At 36.6% G+C, this 20,707-nt stretch overlaps 2 protein-coding genes and 1 pseudogene across 6 annotated transcripts in view; all 3 read right to left on the reverse strand.

The window, feature by feature from the left end:
* LOC116266672 (WAT1-related protein At1g68170-like) overlaps window positions 1-11,057 on the reverse strand; it is a 32,729-nt gene extending 21,672 nt beyond the window's left edge. The window contains exons 1-7 of one of the 5 annotated variants that reach the window (XR_007575143.1): window positions 10,758-11,057; window positions 10,082-10,145; window positions 8,925-9,041; window positions 7,112-7,997; window positions 6,756-6,907; window positions 4,736-4,828; window positions 2,625-3,801 (exon numbers count right to left, since the gene is read on the reverse strand). Coding sequence is in view for 3 of the 5 variants with exons in the window: in XM_050081144.1 (XP_049937101.1) it covers window positions 7,754-7,997; window positions 8,925-9,097 (417 nt within the window). In the remaining 2 variants the exon portion in view is untranslated. Of the gene's footprint in view, window positions 1-2,624; window positions 3,802-4,735; window positions 4,829-6,755; window positions 7,998-8,924; window positions 9,562-10,081; window positions 10,146-10,757 lie in introns of those variants that run through there. The other 4 variants (XR_007575142.1, XM_050081146.1, XM_050081145.1 and 1 more) reach the window with 4 other exon arrangements.
* Window positions 11,058-14,216: 3,159 nt separating this feature from the next.
* On the reverse strand, window positions 14,217-18,677 carry LOC116266673 (WAT1-related protein At1g68170-like; annotated as a pseudogene).
* LOC116266878 (WAT1-related protein At1g09380-like) lies at window positions 18,363-20,520 on the reverse strand. The gene is made up of 4 exons (XM_031648322.1): window positions 20,159-20,520; window positions 19,414-19,476; window positions 18,613-18,729; window positions 18,363-18,443 (listed from the first exon to the last, which is right to left on the reverse strand). Exons 1-3 carry the CDS (start codon window positions 20,356-20,358, stop codon window positions 18,681-18,683), a joined length of 312 nt encoding a protein of 103 aa, XP_031504182.1. The 5' UTR covers window positions 20,359-20,520; the 3' UTR covers window positions 18,363-18,443; window positions 18,613-18,680.
* Between the last annotated feature and the right edge of the window lie 187 nt (window positions 20,521-20,707).

Raw genomic sequence — 20,707 nt, forward strand, 5'->3', positions numbered from 1 at the left:
ACTCCCTGGACAACTTAATACTGGTGGCCTAAACCCCCAAAATACTCCCTGAACAACAAAAAGTGGAATCTCTCTCTATAAGAACAAAAAAGTAACAACGATCAGACGAAATCGAGGTATGGGGCGCTCGAGCAAAAAAAGGGGAAAACAATCTCCGTAAGAACAAAAATAACAAGGGAATTAACAGCTTTTACTTACTTAGACCAACTTTGTGATACTCCTATACATTTATAACTGACAGCTAGCTAGCTGTCAGTAAAAGTTGAGTTTCAACAGAAATAATTGACAAGACAACCTGCCGTCAGTAAAAGGACTTTACTCATGAAATTTTTTCGGAAACTCCATGATGTAAAAGTTTTCTAATGACCAGTCAGCACCATCGCTGAAAATGTTATTCATTGACAGCTCTTGAACCTCGTGGTGAAACTTTCTTTTTATAGACTGGTCTTATGCATACAGGTTAATAAGAAAGCAGTGGAAGTATGTATTTTTCATATATATATATATATATATATATATATATATATATATATATATATATATATGTTCTCTCTCTTAACACGCACTCTGTCTTTCTCTCTCTTTATAATGTGGGTGTTGCATTACAGCTGGAGTTGACAAAGATGGACACAGTCTTAAGAAGATGATGATTCAATACTCCCCTGAATAGGCAGGCATCCATATAATGCTGATGTGACTTCACTATTTACAAACAACAATCTCCAGTTTCCTTCATTAAACTCATGAGGCGAAACAGCTACTCGAAACTTGAAACCTAAAGGAGGTTCCTAATAAGTAGCGAGGGCTGCGGCTTCGTCAATGCAGTGCTCCGAAGTTGGGGATTCAAAATTTTCTAAGTTGTTGGCAAGCGGGATTCCAACTTTAGATGGATCTTGCTGGCGAATGCTGCCTGCCAACTCTGACCGTAAATAAATTCATATGGTCCAATTTACATGATCGTTCATTAAGCGGTTGAGAGTCAAGTAACCAAGACAGCTCTTGAACTTCGTTGGTGAAACTTTATTTTTATTGACGGGTCATTTTCATACCGTCAGTGAATAGCACTTTAAGTGATGATGTTGACAGGTCATGATAAAAAAAACTTAAACATCAAGATTAAAACGCCAAGTTTTTATCCCTGACCCAGCATTCTGGTTTATATATCCCTGACCTCATGAGCAAAGAAAACATAAACATCAAGCTTGTAATCCAAGGTGTACTTACTAAGAAATAAGAACATCTGTTAAGAATAAAATTTTAGTGACTTGCAATCAAGCTTGTCATCCGAGGTGCACTTATTAAGAAATAAGAACATCTGTTAAGGATATAATTTTACCTCACATATTTCTCGTTAAAGATATTCCAGACTCATTAATTTTGAAGTAAAAAACTTGTTCTAATTAGCACCTTTGAGTGATTGTAATTACTTCCATATCATTCACAAACTGTTGTTTTATCTCAAGGGTGCTATTCTGGTCAATGTTGCTCGTGGTGGTCTCCTAGACTATGAAGCTGTTAAATCCTCTCTTGAATCTGGACATTTGGGTGGTCTGGGAATTGACGTTGCATTGACTGAGCCATTTGATCCAGATGATCCAATTCTTATGCACCCAAATGTGCAGATCACACCTTATATTGCTGGAGTTACTGAATATTCCTACAGATCTATGGCAAAGGTTTGATTATTGGCAAGTCAATTTGGAACGTTATTAAGTATTCCTTCATGCCCGAACAACCATCCCCCTCCTTCTTTTTCCTCTCTCTCTCTCTCTCTCTCTTGCATGGAAATAATTGTAGTTCTTGTTTTTCCAATTAATGGTGATCGTGGTGCAGGTTGTTGGAGATTGTGCTCTTCACTTGCATGCTGGAACACCATTGACAGGAATAGAGTCTGTCAACTGAATGCCGGCAATTTTAATGGTCTACTAGACATTTGTGTTTAGGTGCAATTTGGTAGATGATTGGACTTGTGCTTTCTCTATCGATAGGCGTAGAAATAATAAGAAATTGTGGAACGTGTGGGAATGTAACGCATTTTTTCTTTTGAAAAATGATGGAAGTTTGGGAAGAAAAACTTAAATAATTTAACCCCTTGGATCAATGCAGGTTCTGGCCATCGACAGATTAGACAAAAGGTGGTGAATTTGATCAGATTTTCATCTACATTTGTTGGATATCGAAGCAAATAGCAGAACTGACGTAGGAAACTCTTGGATTTGCCTTAGTTCTTTGTCATTCGTATGTTGTCAGACAGGCGATAACATTTACGTTGGACCATAGCAACCAAGAAGAAAAATGGATACATGGAACAATGTAATGGAAATAGAAGCAAGGAAACAGAGACAAAATTTCTATGAAATGAGAGCGAGATGGTGGTGACAATTGTATAGGCAAAAATATGAACATTAAAGTGGTGGTAATAATTAAAAAACCTGAAAGTAAGTAGTAAGTAACATAAAATTTGATGGAAAATTAATTGTACACCTATAACAAGATAATGTCATTTTTATGATACTGTAAAAAATCACAGGGTACATTAAGAAAAAAGGATAAAACAAAGAAAGAAATGAAACGACAGAAGGGGAAGTGAAAATGAACAATGTCAGAAGAAAGTTCCCCGTTCTAAGTAAGTGAAGTTTCACACAAATGGGAAACCAGATTCACCAAGTTTCTACCAAATTAGATTCTAATTGGCATTCAGACTCATCCTAGCATGTTCTCAGACTTGGATGAATAACTGTAGATTGAATGCTGATTAAACATTTAAACCCCTCCAAGCTACATATATACTCATTGGATTTGATCTTGAACTAGACATTAAAGATGCCAGCATCTCCATCTCATGTTAGTGGTATGGATAGTTAAGATTTAACTTGTTTATAGTTCCAAATTATTTCATTGGAGACTAACAAGAATGAACATTCTATTGCTGATTAGAGACTAACAAGGAACTATGTGACGGTAGCTACTGGTGGTTCACATGCACTTGGTGGATTGCTGATTGGAGACTAACAAGAAACTATGTGACCGTAGCTACTGGTGGTTCCACATTCAAAAAGTCGGATGTTCAGAGAACAGACTTGTACTCCTACCAACCTGAAAAAGGAGATGATTCCGCTGTTACACAAACTTGAAAGGTTAACATCCCAACTTGGTTTGATGTGAAGATGTTTTTGCTTTCCAAGAATGCTTCTAATTCATTGAGGGAGGCAACGACCTTGTGGCCATTTACTAAAATTCTCCCAAATCCATGGCCACCCCTTGCAAAGGAATTTTTGACATTGGCTTTGCTGTTAGGAGCAACACAAACAGATCTCATGGGGTTTCGTCATCAAGACCAACAATGAGGAGTAGGTCTGCTACGTATGCAAATTTTCTAGTAAAACTGGCAGTGTAGGAAGTTGGGAGATTTTCGACCACATATTAATGTTGATCCCCAATGCATGCAAGGGTGTTCGACTGATTCTGGGACCAATTTGCTAGAGGAAAGGGTTGATCCTAAGCAAAGGTCAACCGAATCACTTCTTGGCTGTTTCATCATATTTCTTTCTTCTTAGGAAGTTTTTGTACATCTCTAATTGTAATCCACCTGCACAGGTTGTCAAGCTCTTCATGGATCCCTGTTTTGAGGACTCTAAGACGAAATGAGGTGCGATAACTGTGAGGTCCCTCTTTCTTGTTGTCTATTTTGTGCAGATTCGAGTTTGTCAATAAAAAGTAGGGGAGATCCCCCAGCAGGGTTGCAGTGGAGAGAAGAAAAGTCGGTCGATGCCAATGAGTGTCAGACCGGTTGTGGGATGCCTGAAAAAGGATAAGATAAAAATCATCAAAACGAGCCCTAAGTATGATATAGTTTCTAAGTTTTATCCTCAGCTAAAGTGGGTGGTTCGGGACATTACAGTCAGGTACTAGCTAAGTGTGCATGTGATGCTCAATAGTGCGACATGGACAATAATTTACTGTACTTGGTTCACGTTTCATAACATGGAAGAGTGTTACATGTGTCTTATGCATGACTACAAGTTCCATAAGTGGTTATCTTTGAAATAGACACAAGAAATAACATTTCTCAAGTAATAAGATTGAATGCAACATTCATATGCCTTATTCCCCTCTATTGTCTACAGAGTGCACATGGTTGTCAACATTTCCCATCTGATGTAATGCTCATATTGTTCACATAAAACTTTGAGTTTGAGACAGATAAAAAGAAGAAGAAAAAGGAAAAATATTTTATTGTCAACATTTCTCATCTGATGTAATGCTCATATTCTTTACATAAAACTTTGAGACAGACAAAAAGAAGAAGAAAGAAGGAAAAATATTTTATGTAGTTAATTACCTGCATCAACTGGTCAATATTGAGTTGTTGGAACACATGTTCGTAGAATGCACATTCCAAGAACACCATGTTCTTATTTCAATAAACCACTGTGTAGTAATGTTTGGATTTGCTGTTGGATGTAAGAAAAACATTTATAATCATCTCATATTTTTTTGGCAGCAGAATATGATGATCTTGGAACATTTGTTTTAAGAACATAATGTGACCCTTATCAAAAGCTTTTAAGCCATGTGACGGTAGCTACTGGTGGTTCACATGCGCTTGCCGGATTGCTGATTAGAGACTAAAAAGAATGTGCAATTTACTGTTGATTGGAGACTAACAAGAAACTATGTGACCGTAGCTACTGGTGGTTCCACATTCAAAAAGTCGGACGTTCAGAGAACATACTTGTACTCCTGCCAACTTGAAAAAGGAGATGATGCCGCTGTTACACAAACTTGAAAGATTAACATCCCAACTTGTTTTTCTGTACTGGATTATCTAGGAAAATGCAAGAATGTCTAATAAGCCAACAGATAATGAAGAAAACCAGAAATCAAGAAGATTCAAGTAGTACTTCTCATCCAGCTGCTAAACACTGACAATTCTCATCTAGTCTCAGAGGATTTAGCTCACATTCTTCTATGCAAATCCCAAGAAAGCTGCTTAATTTCCTGTGATTACTCATGTCCTCTGTGCTAAAAGTAAATAAGTGCAGAAGTTGAGAGAACTTGGAGATTTTTAATGTCTATTTTGTATGGCCGCATTTCTCCACCATCAAATAAATGATGATTTTTCATTCTCAGGAAGTGAAAGTATTTTGCAACGGGGCCCAAATTGGCTTCTTCACAAATTCTTTGAAGTTGTATTGAGTCTTCACAGGAATAACATATTATGGACTCTGTTTAGTACTATGCTTGTGCCTGTGTTCAAGCTGAAAGCGTATTTAACTGTATGCCCTCTCACTCTCATACACACCAATACAAGATTTTGTAGCATGACTTGCTGCAGTTTGCAGTTCCGATTGCATATTGGAGCTGCATTTATTCATGATTTAGATTCATGGGAAGAACAAGCATGTATATATGCACCCAACAAATAATTTTGATTAAATCGCCTTGCAGAGATTATTTATATGGTTGATTTGTTAAGAAGCGATGCCCGAATCTATCACTTTTGCAGGATATTTTTTTATTAGTAAGAACATTTTGAAAATATTTTCACAAACCATCCATTTTTGAATCACCTGAAAATCCTATAAGCAAGTAAAGTTCCAGCATATTGCATGTAAGAATCGATCCTAAAGAAATCAGTCTGCATGCATATCTGAACTGAACTACATGACTAATTAGTTTTAGTTAATAGAACATGTATCTATGAGAATTTATAGCTTAGACATTGGCTTGCATATATGAGCTTTTCTTCATCCTGATTAGGATTTAGGCGTTAATCATGCATGCATACGATCTGTTGCCATCATCATAATTATAATCACATAGACAATAATTTACTGTATAATAAAAATCATTCACTCCCAACTATCCTCCTCATCAATTGACAGGAACTTGTTCGATTATCAGTATTACACCCAACTCTGAATGAACCCAAGCAAATTGGCTCATCCATTCACCGGCAACGTTCACACTTCTAAACGTTTCTTCGATGAAGTGTTTCACCATGGACAAGCTCATATTAATTCCATCTCTTAGAATTAAGTGCCACGGGAATGAGTCAACCTACGGCAGTGTTGCTTCATGAACGTGTGCTGCTTTTATTTGCTAATACATATCATGAGCTATTCTTTGGTTGAACAGAGTTGCAGCAGAGTTCCATGCACTCTGACTCAACCAACTTGAACACCAACAGTATTTTCCTTTTTTCCTTTGTACTTCGTCTCTCCTTCATCATGTGAACCCAGAGACTCCAGAAGCATGCCTCCAAAAGAAGCTTTAGCTGGATCTCCAGATGACAATTGAGTAGGAAGCTGAGCAATAAGTTGCTCCATTTCTTTTCCTTTCCCCTAAACCCTAAACCCTAAACCCTACAGTCCCAAGATGATAAATCCAGCAGCAAGCACACTGAAACCACAATTGGATCATACATTAAAAAATTTGGTGGGTCATATCAGATGTTATCAGGTATGAATATCTTAAGACTTTGAGATCCATGGATTTAATGTCAGAAATCAGGCATTTTCATGTTGATCTTAGGTCTGGCCTCTGATATGAGATCGTCAGTTTGGAGAACCATGCATCCTCCAAGAACTAAGAACCATCCTCTGAGACCAATATTTAAAACAACGATACAAAAGACAGAAAAAATTGCAGAACCGCTCAACAAAGAGACTATTTGCAATATGGTTCATAGGGAAAAGAACCAATTTTGTATAAACAGGACCTGAAAAATGAAGTAGTTTCAAAGTTTTTACCTTCCTAAGTGGAGAGTCTCATCAAGAAATATGGATCCCAAGATGGCAGTGATAACAAGTGAGAGAGGACTGAACACAGAGACGAACACTGGCCCTCTTTCCTATACGGCCCATGACATGAGAGACAACACCATCGCTGAGACGAACACGGCCTGCGTGCAACCAAGAGAGAAAATTGAGATGAAAGAACTGAATCAAATTCCAAGTGCTTTCATAAGTCACATGCTTCAAACTTATGTGATCCTAATTCCAGAAACAAAATACCCAATTTGTTTAATGATTCTAATTTCTTGAAAAATAACCATCTTGATGGTAAAATTCCATAATTCTGGGTATAGAAACGCCTCCTTAGTTACTTGTTAGACCCATGGGGAATAATTTGATCCTTTCAACATTGACAAGAGGATCCATGCAGTCAAGAGCTTGACGTCCCAGCTGAGCTTCCTTGCAGATATAGTCCTATCGACAACGCCTGCAATGCATGTGGACTGAACGGCTGTAAACAGGCACATGAGGGCTGTGCTGGAGTAAGGATGTGGATACCTGTCGTTCATCTTGGCCTGCAAATATTAGAGATCAAACTTCATTATCATGTTCTCATTCTAGACAATGCTCAATGGGGCATTTGTTCTAGTGTTTGGGAACTGTGTCCATAAAATGTTTTGCCCACGTCCAGTATAATGTCTGATAAAAAATTTTACCGATGTTCATGCAAGTGTCGATAAAAATGTTTTACCAACGTTCACAGGATTGTCGGTAAAAGTTTATTATTACCAACATCCTCTGGACGACAATAATCGTTTGTTAACTACGTTTATGAAGTATGGATGAAAATGTTTACACCGACGGGCACAACAACGCGTGCAACAAAAGTGTCAGTGATAGTTTTCACCGACAACCAAAAATTTTGTCGACATTACTTCCTCTTGTACCGACATTTTTCGGCCATTCTTGAATCTACTTTTTTTTTTTTGGTAGTGTAATAAGATTTAAGGCACCTGGATTATCAGCCATATCGCATAGGTCAAAGCATAGTCAACAGCAAAAATTGTGCCCAACGCCTGCTGGTTGCCTGACTTGTGCTGCTGGTCGGCCTGATGGTGAAGCAACTGGCTGTGAACCGGCCATAGCTGGAACTTGGCACCCTTGTAGAAGGTAAGCAGCATGGCCCCGCCAATGCCTATGAGGGTCCCCATAACCTTGGCCTGCCCTATTCGTGTCTTAATTCTCAGCCTTTCCATTCTGGTCAGCACACCATGCATAAACCAAAACACAAACAAACTTCATATAAAGCATATAAAGCTTCAAATGTTTTACATTTGGATGCTTTAGATCTGTTTGGTAAAAGGAATAGTATGTAATTGTTTCGTGAATCTGCCTAAAACAAATTGTTCTATTTGGTTTACCAAACGAGCCTTTATTATATTATATGCTCATGTCACTTTATTTTTCAAATTTATATCAATTTAAAATATTTTCTTGATTGTTCTAAAAAATAGGAAATAATCAAAACTTGTATCTTGGGGCAGAACATATGTAACCTTTTTTTTTTTGGTGCTTTTCCTTTTTTTTTTTGTGGGAGGTTGCATGAAGATGCTTAGCTTCGGACCTGGAAGCTGATCTGGGATCCTAATTTTTATATGAGAACCATGACGGTGTTTGTTTACCTCAGATCTCAGATAAGATCACTGAGAGGTCTTGTACCTTAGGTCGAACCTCAAATCCATGGAATTGAGATGCTAAGGTTGAGTCTGACTCCCCTTGGATCTTTCAAATCCGAGGGGATCTAAAATCCCCGATAGCCAAATCCATAGTCTTATCAAAGTGTAGCATCCACCTCCAACGTGGATCTCCAATCCATGCTATAGTGTAAAACTAACAAATGCTCTCTTTTTGTGTTTGGGGCCCAAACATTTAATCCAGGGCATTAACTTAATGTTGTAAGTACATGGCTTAACCCTTGTTTTAGTTACCCTTAAGATAAATAAATCCTTGAAGCATTAGTCCCTGCTTAAAGCTTGAAAACAGCTTAAGGAACCATGATCCAGGATGATCTGCAGTTATCCAATAAACTAATTGAATTCAAGAGAGAACCTTATTGGCATGAATGAATGAATGAAAGAAAGAAGAACAAGATGGTAAAGATCAGGGAATTAAGTGAAAAGCTACCGAAACATGACTGCGAGCATGAAGGTGAAGGCAGGTAATAGGTTGGCCATTGCACAAACAAATGTCGCTGAAGTCATTTTCATTGAGATTAAGTAGAAAATGTCATTCAGTGTTGCCCTGCAAAAAATGATAATGTAAGTTACATCTTCATATATCATCATCCCATGCGGCATGATACTGATCGAAGAAATCTTTCATAAAATTCAAACTCTCAGAACAATACGGTTGCAGTTAGGGGGCAGAGCTATAAATTTTTCATGAGGGGGAACAAATTAAAGTCTCTAAATTTTGACACCGGCCGAAATATCATTTTTTAATATTTTTATATAGGACAAGTAAAATCTTCTAAAATTTACACGTAAATTAAAAAAAAAATTTGAGGTGGGGCCAAGGCACATGCGGGCCCCCCTTGACTCCTTGACTCCGTCCCTGGTTGCAGTACTCATATTATATGTGCTGTAAATTAAAAACATAAATATCTATAGTTTATTATTTATACTAAAGTTGGAATTTCAGAATGTCTGTTATAAAAAAGCCGATAAGCAACTAAGTAAAATGTGTCTACTAAGAAAGAAAAATAATTTAAGGGGGCATTTGACATGGAAAATGTATTTTTGGACGGTAGTCTTCCATGACTGTTCTAATGCATAAATAGTGCAGCATTTCTGTGGTTGAGGAGACTAAGGACAAAGTCAAGGAGCAAGTTGAGGATACTAAGGAACTATCTGTCACTATGGTTGTGTTTGAGAGATTTGAAATCTAAGGCTGTATAAAAAGGTGTGTTTTGAAAGTTCCTTAGTTTAAACAAACTCAGGGATCATGGTAGCTGAATTTTAAATTCATATGCATGTTAAAAACCATAGATTTGAAATATGGGGGACCTTAAATTCATAAATCTTAGATCTACGCATATCTCAGATCCACAGTGATATGTGGCTGGGCATGTGTACATGACATATGCAACTCTCTCTTTTTGCTTAGAAAAGTCTGAAAATTCAGTGCCACAATCCTAGTTCGTCGGACGACAACCTTCGAGCAGGTTCTCTCGCACACACATACATACATGCATACATACAAAGAGAGTCCTAAACATGCACACACATACACACACACATTCTTGCTCTCTCTCTCTCTCTCTCTCTCTCTCTCTCTCTTACCCAAAAAGTCCACTGCAAAAGGCTTTGGCCAAGTACAATCCAAGTCAGCTTCGTCCTGGCCTTCCTGCATGCATCGATGATGGTGTACATATAGAGAGAAAAATTAAGCATTTTTTTAATTAGAGGAGCCAGTAATCTATATAGAAATGGTGTTTTTTGAGTGTGGGACTGAAATTCTCTAAAAGTTTATAATTAATCACCAGTAAGGACTTTTTAGCATACAAAACTCATTTTATATGTCTAAAGAATGTGATTTTCTAGAAACATGTGACTACTCCATGGACTAGCTGCTACTAGCTACTCACAAACTCTTAAAAGATATTATTAAAGCAATTTTTTTTGCATAATATAAGCTTATAGATATGATTTTATGATCATAAGAATCAAATATTAAGTCATAAATCATTTTTCAAGTTCAAGTTTATTCTTTTAACCATAAATAATGTACGGCTCCAGCAACGTCAAAGCTTTTGCAGTAAAAAAAATTCAACAATTTTCATAAAAACAACTTGAATTATAGCATGTTTAATTCATACCTGTATACTAAAACATGTCTATATTTTACCTAAACAATAAGGTTGAATTTGATGGATTAAACCCGAGACTGAATAAAAAGGAGTGTTTTGAGAGATCGGCAGTTTGAACACTAGCATGGATTTTACATGTATGGGCTTACCTCTCTAAGAAGAAGGCTATAGGGCAAATAAAGGCAGAGCCAAAAATGTAGCGGTAAGCGATGAGCACGCGGAAGCTCATTCCTCGGTCTATTGCCAGCTTGTAGAGGATGTTCATTCCGGCCAACCCCACCTGCACCACCACCATGGCCACCGCCGGCATCGCCCCTTCCACTCCATTACGACAGGTTGTCAGCTTTTCCTCCATTTACTAGTCCTACTGCAACTAGCTCTTCTTTTTCTTCTTCTCCTTCTTCTTCTTGAAGGAAGAATTAGAAGATGGAAGGACTGCTTCAACCTAAGTACACTATATATAGGCTTATAAGTTTTCTTCTAACTCCTAATTGGTTGATGCAGGTCCCTTTAATAGGCGGCTCCATGGGGAACCAGATCTCCACTCCCAATTGCATTTTATATGCAACGACGATTGAGTAGTGTTGTTAAAGTTTATTCCTGTAAGTGCTACATATTCTCTCTCATAAATGATGGAAGACTGCCATCCATTAGAATTGCTTTCGGGTGCTGAAATCTAACTTGTATAAGTAGGGGCCGAATTAGGATTTTTTGGTTGCAAGAGCTAAACTATAGTTTCTAAATCTTAACAAAGGTTGAAATAGTATTTTTCAATATATACGTTGAATTGAATGGAAATTTACATATAAATTTTTTATTTTTTTAAAAATTGAATGGGCCAAGGTCACTGCCTCCGCCCCTGTGCATATGCAACTTGTAGTATGTAGAGACATAAAAGTAAAAAAGCATAGCATTTACGTTGTTGTAAAAATAAAAACCATGCTTGTTATTAACTTGTAAAGAGTATGATTTTTTGAGGGTTAGTAGGAAAAGTATTTCATCCTATCTCCAGGCTTGACAACCGATCCACACTTCTTTGATCTCTGTAGAAAATCATGCACTGGCTTTCAGTACTACCTTGGATGATACTCTCGCTATGTTTTAACTTGTATATTGTTTATCCTCTTTTTGTAGCAAAAGGAGTTGACTTCATAGGAACTCGAAATGAAGACTAGCTGCCTATATAGCCCCTTCTCTATCCATCGCACTAACCCCTTCAAGGATAGTGTGACTTTTTTAAAAACCCATTTGAACTATAACAAATTAATCTATAGAAATTAATGAAGCAATGGTTAAAATATGAGACTGCTTCCAATTATACTCATATATGTATCATATACGTACATATATATTTTAATAATTAAAGACACTTGTTTCTTTTGAGAAGTATTTCAGTCCTTTGAAAAAAATACTTTATTTCCATATTTTCAATTTAATCTTCACCATCTAAAATAATTTTCAATTCAAATCATTCCCATTAAATATGGTATATGAAGGCATAGTAACTACTTATTTTCAATAATAAACACATTTTTTATGTTAAGTTTTAGTTTTCAAAACACATTGATCACATCTTGAGCATGGTTTATTGTTAAGGAATGACGTGAAAATTTGAGTTTGAAGTAGAGGGTTCCAAATCTAATTTTCCTCTTGTAAAACTGCTTTTTGTTTTTCAAAGAGGCAAATTATTATTTTATCATTTTTTTTTAAGTTTCTACCAGAAGGTTTATTTTATCCATTTTTTTAAAGTTTTTACCAGAAGGGCTAATAGCTGTTGGTACTGTTTGACAAATACAAACAAAAACATATGGAAAAACAGCAGTAACAACAATTCCTGTAAAGCAGGAATTATTTGTTTAAAAACATATAAAAAACATTAAAATGAAGATAGAACGGAAGCACAATTAATTCGAACTTGATTGAGTTTCGTCAACTTATTTAGAACTTTTAGTGTTGGTCCCCACTTACTGTTATTTAGGGTCACAACCATGTAGGATCAATGACAACAAAATAGAAGATAAACAATACTGTGTGACACATACAGCACTGCTAGAGATCAGAATCTTAAAACGAATCTGAAGTGCTTAATTTGACACTTTTTCATAAAGTATCAAAGAACCACTTTGCAATGGGCCGCTAATTTACAGTCACAACCATCAAATAGGAGACAGCGATTCCCGCATAATTAAAGAGCCATCATATATGTTGAACAAAAGAACATAATCTAATTTTATGCTTTGTCACAGCCGTGCATTCAACCTATTGCGCTTTTATTTGTTCCAAATTTTATGGAGGGTGGACTAACGAACCGGCCATTCCAGCGGCTCGCTTGAACAGGTTGTGAATCGGCCAAAAAAAAGTATATATCCTTACACTTAAAAGAAAAATTAAACAATAACAATGGAAAAACCAAAATATTTTACATTGTGACATGTGGCACCCCTTATCGATCTGTAAATTGAACTTGTCGTCAATTCGATTCGAGAAACTTAGCACATCTGCAATGCACATCAATGCATATGTATAAGAAAAACACTAATCATTCGATCGCCAAGCCCTGTGGAAGATTATCGTTCCTTTCTCATGGTGATTAGTTGGTTCCTGATCCTATCCTCCACTGATAGCTAAGTGAACCATCCTTTTCTCTTTAATTTAAACGCAAAGTACTCTTGACAGGAATAAACCCCTGGAAACATGCCCCTAATAAAGAATATGATGCTTGAAGAACCCAACTATAAAGTAGGCATCAAACAATAAGCTCCCATTAATCAAATTCCTTAGGTCACATCCATATAGCCAAAGTTACAAAAAAAATTAAACAAATGCTAAAATTAAAATAACCCATACTATGCAAAGCATCTGGTGTGGGTGTGTGTATGTTTATATACACACACACACACACATGGTATGGGTGTGTGTATGTTTATACACACACACACACACACACATGAGACCACTTGGGTAAGCGACAAAACCCAGACCCATTAAAACTAATTATCCAAGGTTTTTTTTTTTCAATCGAACCTTATGGATATGATCTTAGTGATTTTGAGAAAACAAAATATTAAGTTAGTTAATCACTTTTTTACTTTAATCATGGTTTTTTAATAATCTAAAAATGAATTTTGGTATTAGAAAGTTCAATATTTTGACAAAAATAACTTGAATTGAAGCATAATTTACATTAAATTAGTGTTTACAAACACATTATTTGGTTCACATTTTGTTTAGTACACTTTTTAACACAAATTCAAAAAGTCTGCTTGTTGTCCTCACCCATTTTGTCGGGTAATATATATATATATATATACAAAATCCAAGGATCAGTTTCAACGGTAAAACCTCAGAAAGGAAATCCAAACCAGGGCATATGCTCATTTGCTCTTCCAAATGTGGTCAACCAATTCAGATTCAATATCCAGTGACATCCTTGATCATGAACAGACTAGATTTCTCTGTGTGCACATAAGTGATTGCAAACAAGATATTGGCTCATTTATAACTCTTGTTTAGCATCACTTTCCTTACATGCTAATGCTTAATGCTGGACTCTTCTTAAGTGCATGGAAAAACTGGCTGTGAAAGCAGCATGCTCCTGACTCAATTAGCTACAACTGAACACTGTCTATCTGATCTTCTTTTATGCTGTGCTTTGGCACTTGATCCGCACCAATGCCTGCACCTGCCAGGTTCGAGTGCAAACCATCTGAATCCAGTTTAGTTGCTTCTGCAGCAGATCTGTGTGCCTGAAGCTGGATAAGTTCCTTCACCTCTTTCCCTTTGCCCCACAGCACAGTGTACAGACCCAAGATGATCAATCCAGCACCAACCACACTGAAACCACAAGGTGTTTCTGCTGCTTACTGTATATCGTTTCAAATTTCCATTCTACATCTTGGGAACTTTATGTTATTGGACGTTCCATATATTATATATAACTGGAACTAAATAATATAATATATAACCATACATTATATACACTGTCTTGGTAATGACTAAGAAAGTTTCATTTTCTTTCCAACCTTTAAGTGCGTTTTGAGTGCCATTTTACCTTCCTAGATGAAGAGCCTCATCAAGAAACATGGACCCAAAAAAGGCAACAATGACAAGGGACAAGGGGTTGAAAGCTGAGACAAACAGTGGTCCTCTCATCTGAATAGCCCATGAAATGAGAGCCACAACCAAGCATGATACCAGTATGCCCTGCAAGCTCATAAAAAAAGGGGAAAAATATAAGTCACCATTCTCTACACATACAGAATCTAGGGACCATTTTGAACAATCTTAATAATCATATATATATATATATATGTATATATATATGTATATATATATTACTCAATCAACTGGTATCATGGAATGCACCATTTGCAACTGCTTTTAGCGTCACAAAATATAAAAAAACCATCCAACATAGATGTTGGTCAGTTGTGTGTGTGTGTGTGTGGTGTGTGGAGAGAGAGAGAGAGAGAGAGAGAGAGATCATATGTAATATTTGATGGGAATTATGTGGGCCATTGTTTTTACAAAAATATCGAAGATTAAGATAAAAAAATATAAAAATGCATTTGTGTTTTCAAGGGACTGAAATACCCCTCAAAGGAGGAATTAAATGAGTTTCCTTAATGGAGACCCATTGCTTCATATGAGGGTTATTTCAGTTCCTTGAAATATAATTAAGTTTCGATATTTTTCATATATATCTTTATAAAATAACATCAGTAAAGCTAGAATTTTATTTCTTTATGTGAAGTTTGGAATATAATAAAATGGAACATTAACTCTCAATTCTGAACAAGTTAAAAAATAAGTTCACATATTGTCAGATACGGGAACTGAAAAATATGAGAAGTCATGGTAACAGCAATGAATCATGCAGTAAAATTGAAAATTTGTTCAGGTGGAGCACGTGTTGTGATGACACCGATGAATTTATATTCCACCTGCTTACTTCATTATCTAGCTACTATTACTTAGTTTTGATACGGTATAAGTTAACTTAAGATTGATCAGTTGGTATAAAATGGTTGTCACGGGTTCTCTCTCTCTCTCTCTTTCCTATACATTATACAAGAGGTGGTGGGAGAGAGAAATGGGTAGGTGTAAGAATTTAAATATTATTTAAATTGGGCCAAATCCAAATCTCTTGGGCAAAAGGGGTTGATTAGCTACAGCGGCCACATATCGAAGGACGGTCCCTAGTTAAAAGCAAGATAGCAAGAAAGAAGAGAGAACAAAAGCAAGAGTCAATGTGGTTCGGCAGAAAAGTGCCTATGTTCACGACAGAAATCTCTCCTTTCATTCGTCACGAGGGAGAGAGTATCCTTAGTTACAGGGAGATCCAATAAAACGTAGATTTTGGTTAGTCTTTAGTCTTTCTCTTTTGGTGCTGATCTAGTAGATTTTGATCACTCGCTCCCTATGGCACCCTTGTCAAAACCTTCTTGTTTTTAGTCAAATTCTGCAGCCTGCTTGTCAAAACACAGTTTCACCCTGTTGCAGAAAAGAAGTCAGTATAGACGATGGTGTGAAATTCCGGTAACATCAATAAGAATGAACAAAGAGAAAATTAAGGAAATGCGTCTTGTATTTCAGACGTGATCGATTATATATATAGGTACTAACAGATCATTGAAAATGAGAAAAATTTGTTTCTTATGGAATTCATTAGAATCTTATAAATATATGTCATAGCTTCATCACCAGCTTTCTTGGCTTCTAGTCTGCTTTGCAATGGTGTCGCCTGAAGCAATGCATGGGACGCACGATTAAAGAACCTCAGACTCACGATCTCAAATAAATTGGGCCTTTTATCGGCTAAGGCCTTGCCCTGACTATAAGTTATGATCATCATGATTTTATTTTATTTTTCCCTTAAGGGTGGCAAATTTTGGGGGTGCATTACACGAATTTGACTGATAGCACCTGATCAGTGAGAAATTCTTACACTAATTATTGACAAGTGATGAGTCTTACACCAAGAATTGACCTTGACAACAAATTGTATGTCTCTCACTTGACAACAAAATGCCATTAGTACTCACTTGACCAAAAATGAGATGCCATTATCGTCTAAATATTAATTCACAACATTTTATCTTTATTTCTTTCTGAACCGGCAATGTAGAAAGTACGTCTCTGAATCTTCTGGGTGAGTCTAGTACCCAAGGTATAGCACTTATCTTCTCTCTCTAGATTTCTGGATTCCTCTCACTGTCTCACAGCACAAAGTTCGATGCATTGCATGGACGGCCAGAGGATTTCAGCTTTTCTCTCTCTCTCTCCCCCTCTCTCTCTCTCTCTCTATATATATATATATATATATATATATATATATATATATATATATATATATAATATATATATATATATATATATATATGAAACACACACAGGCACAATTGAAACCATGTACCATGTAGATGACCGTCAAAAGGTCAACGTCCTAACCAAGTTCTCTCTCTCTCTCTCTCTATATATATATATATATATATATATATATATATATATATATATATATATATATATATATATATATATATATATAGACACAATTGAAACCATGTACCGTGTAGATGATCGTCAAAAGGTTAACATCCCAACGAAGCTCCCATGCAGATGGATCCCGATCTGTGATAGCGGCAACACATGTAGATTGAATGGCTGCAAACAGGTTCAAGAGGGCTGAGCTCGAGTAAGGGTGCGGATATCTCTTGCTCATCTTAGCCTGTGTACAAAACCTATCACATAAATTGAACACAAGAATTGGAAATTAGTCCTAGTTTTAGGATGCAACAGTGATTAAGCTAATCACCTGGATTATAAGCCATATGTGTTCGCCATGGCCAGCATTGAGCCCACCGCGTGGTTGCTGGACTGATGTTGGTTGGGGTGATGGTGCAGTAGGTGGGTGTGGAATGACCACAGCTGGAGCTTTTAAAAGGGGTAAATGCATTTAAAAGAGCACATAAAGAAATTAGACTGGTAAATGAATAGTACTCATGCTTAATAACTTGTTTAGGTTTGTCGTTGAACACTGCTCTGTTCTCTTCTATCTGTTTTCATTTTCTGCATTATGTTTCGCATATGCTAATAACAGCAACCCTTGAAAGCAAGATTGCGTCAAAAGATTTTTATCAGTTTTTTTGTTTGAAAATGTTGATTTCAGTATTACGTAATCTTTTGCAGTCACATGCTTAAGATGAGCACAAAAGGATGCTCGCCAATATGGCACTCCCTTTTTATGCTTTCCCCTTTTCTTCTTTCTTTTATCATTGGAGGAGTGCATAAACACAAATTTGTAACTCTATTGATTTGGTTAAGTTTCAATTCTCTTGTTTGCATTTTTTATAAATATGATTTATCTTGATTAAATGTTTCATGTTTCTAAATATTTTGCTGTGATAATTTTTTTGGAGTTTTCTATTTTAAAGACCTGGCTTGGGAATCTGTTAGGCTTTCCTAAGGATGCTAGGAGATTTTAGTGATAACCTTTACTACATCTTTAAATGTCAATCAAATATGTGTTGCCATTTCTTTTATTACTTGTATGATTGCAAATTTTTAATTAGATTTTTAAAGAAGTAATGACTATTTGTATTGTATTTCTTAGATATAGATTCCATATTTTTGTGACCCCTTTTCTAATTTCTTTATGTGCTCTTTTAAATGCATTTACCAGTCTTTCTTTTAGACTTTATGTCACCACAGACAAGATGAATAGTACTCATGAAAATTGAACTGACGACGACCTGGTAACTTTTGGTGGAAGCTTGTCATCTACTTCGGCAATTGTATTTCATTGTTATCGATTAACTTCTTTATCTCCCTCTTGTCTGCCAAACAGGTCAAACTTCGTCAATAAGTTCAAAATATCTGAAAATCTCTTTCTCCAAGTTAAGTTTCACTAGTCTTCAATTTAAAATACATGAACAATATCCCTCTCTCTCTCTCTCTCTCTCTCTCTCTCTCTCTCTGTATCATGCACACGAAAAGTGAAGTTACCGGAACATGGCAGCCAAAATGAATGTGAAGGCAGGGAGGAGGTTGGTCATTGCAACGGCCAACGTCGCTTAAGTCATTTTCATAGCGGCGATGTAGAGATTTTGGTTGAGCGATGCCCTGAGGAGCAATTGCAAGCGTCAGCCCTTCTCATTGATTCTAAACAGCAAAAGTGTGATATATATATATATATATATATAGAAAATTAATAAGTCCGCAACAATTACCTTTTTCTCTCAAACTTAGGTTGGGTTTGATAACTTGGATCTTAAATTATATATATATATATATAGAAAATTAATAAGTCCACAACAATTACCTTTTTTCTCTCAAACTTAGGTTGGGTTTGATAACTTGGAACTTAAATTTGAGGCAACATAAAAAGATGTGTTTTGGGAAATTTTCAGTTTAAACAAACTGAAGATCTCAATAACATGGATTTTGGTTTTTGAACTATATATATATATATAGAAAATTAATAAGTCCGCAACAACTACCTTTTTTCTCTCAAACTTAGGTTGGGTTTGATAACTTGGATTTTAAATTTGAGGTTGCATAAAAAGATGTGTTTTGGGAAATTTTCAGTTTAAACAAATTGAAGATCTCAATAACATGGATTTTGGTTTTTGAATCTATGCTACATGTTAAAAACTATGAATTGAAGGTCGGATTGTTGATGGGAAGAGTCTGACCTTAAGTCCATGGATTTGAGATTTGAGTTCCATGGTGAAACAAACACAACCTTAGTAAAAAAATATTGGTTAGACATAATAAGCACATTACCCCCCACACACACATACTCACCCGAAAATTGCACAACAGAAGGCCTGGCCAAGTATAAAACATGTAAGCCTTGTCCGGGTCTTCCTGAATGCATCAATCATATAACAACAATTACAATTCCATGTCAATATTCATGCGCTTAATAGAAAAAAGAGGGTGTTCAATCAAAATGCTCGTACATCTCCACACCCAGATAACATTCTAAATAAAGATCATAAAACATTCATGTGTTTGTTATACCTAGTGTGGTCTAAGCGGTAGTGGAACCAAAAAAATTTGTGCTGAGGGCCACTAACCAAAAGCTTCCGTACCTTGAGGGGTAGCTTCAAATATTTGAAAGCCTTTATATGAAAATAAAGAAATTTTGTGATGCTGGTGTGGGCAGTTGCCCACACCTGCAAACACGTAGCTCCGCCACCGTGGTCTAACTAGTACTTGAGCGGACTTGGAGTGGTGCTTCTTCAATGCTAACGAAGATCAGGCATATTGGTGTTGAATTCCTGACCTCCTTCAACTCAAAAGTCTGATTGGAGTCCCCATCTAAAATGGGCAGAATTCTCCTTGGCACAATAATAACTGTACCGACTCCCAAAATTGTATGTAAATCTACAAAGTTGCTCTTTGAAACGCTAACAATTGCATGCACATCAGCTTATAAGTGGTGCGCCAGATAAAGGGTTTAAATTCCAAGGTATATATACATCCAGATCCTCCTCCTCTAGACTAGAAGATCTGTGCATTTCTCTAAAATAGATAGCAAGCATACCTCTGCAAGAAGAAGGCAAGAAGGCAGAGGAAGGCAGCTCCAAACATGTACCGGTAAGCGACGAGGACGCGGAGGCTCATCCGCCCTCCATCTACGGAAAGCTTGTAGAGGATGTTCATTCCTGCAACTATTACATGCACCACCACCATGTACAGCACTGCCTTCATCCCCTCCCTCCGATCTCTTCCACTTACCTCCATTAATGGCTACCACCGTCTCTACTGATCTCCCTCTCTAAATCTACCAAGACTTTGCTTCTTGTTTGCCTAAGTCCATGAGAGAACTTCACATTGACGTGAGGAATGGCTCTTTTTCTATTATTAAAGGATTCTCCGGCCCACCAGTACTACTCCTAGCCTGACAGTTTTCCATTAGACAATCTGCAGATTGAAAAGGGAACCCCAACAAGCAGAACTTTTCTTTTGTTACATACTCTCTGCTGCATGTGGGCCGTAGCCAAACAAGATTTCGCCAAATGTAGAGTCTGTCTGTTTGTGGACTTCAGTCTGTTCAGCACCTAATTCGATTCTTTGCAATGTGCTTTCTGAG

Source organism: Nymphaea colorata, chromosome 13 (assembly GCF_008831285.2).
Source record: "Nymphaea colorata isolate Beijing-Zhang1983 chromosome 13, ASM883128v2, whole genome shotgun sequence".
NCBI lineage: Eukaryota > Viridiplantae > Streptophyta > Magnoliopsida > Nymphaeales > Nymphaeaceae > Nymphaea > Nymphaea colorata.

Coding starts and splice junctions, on each gene's coding strand:
- LOC116266878 (XM_031648322.1), bottom strand. CDS start 20,358: ATGGAGGTAAGTGGAAGAGATCGGAGGGAGGGGATGAAGGCAGTGCTG. Junction 19,477..20,158: donor CTTGCCTTCTTCTTGCAGAG/GTATGCTTGCTA, acceptor TGATGCATTCAG/GAAGACCCGGACAAGGCTTA. Junction 18,730..19,413: donor TTCTGTTGTGCAATTTTCGG/GTGAGTATGTGT, acceptor ATTGCTCCTCAG/GGCATCGCTCAACCAAAATC.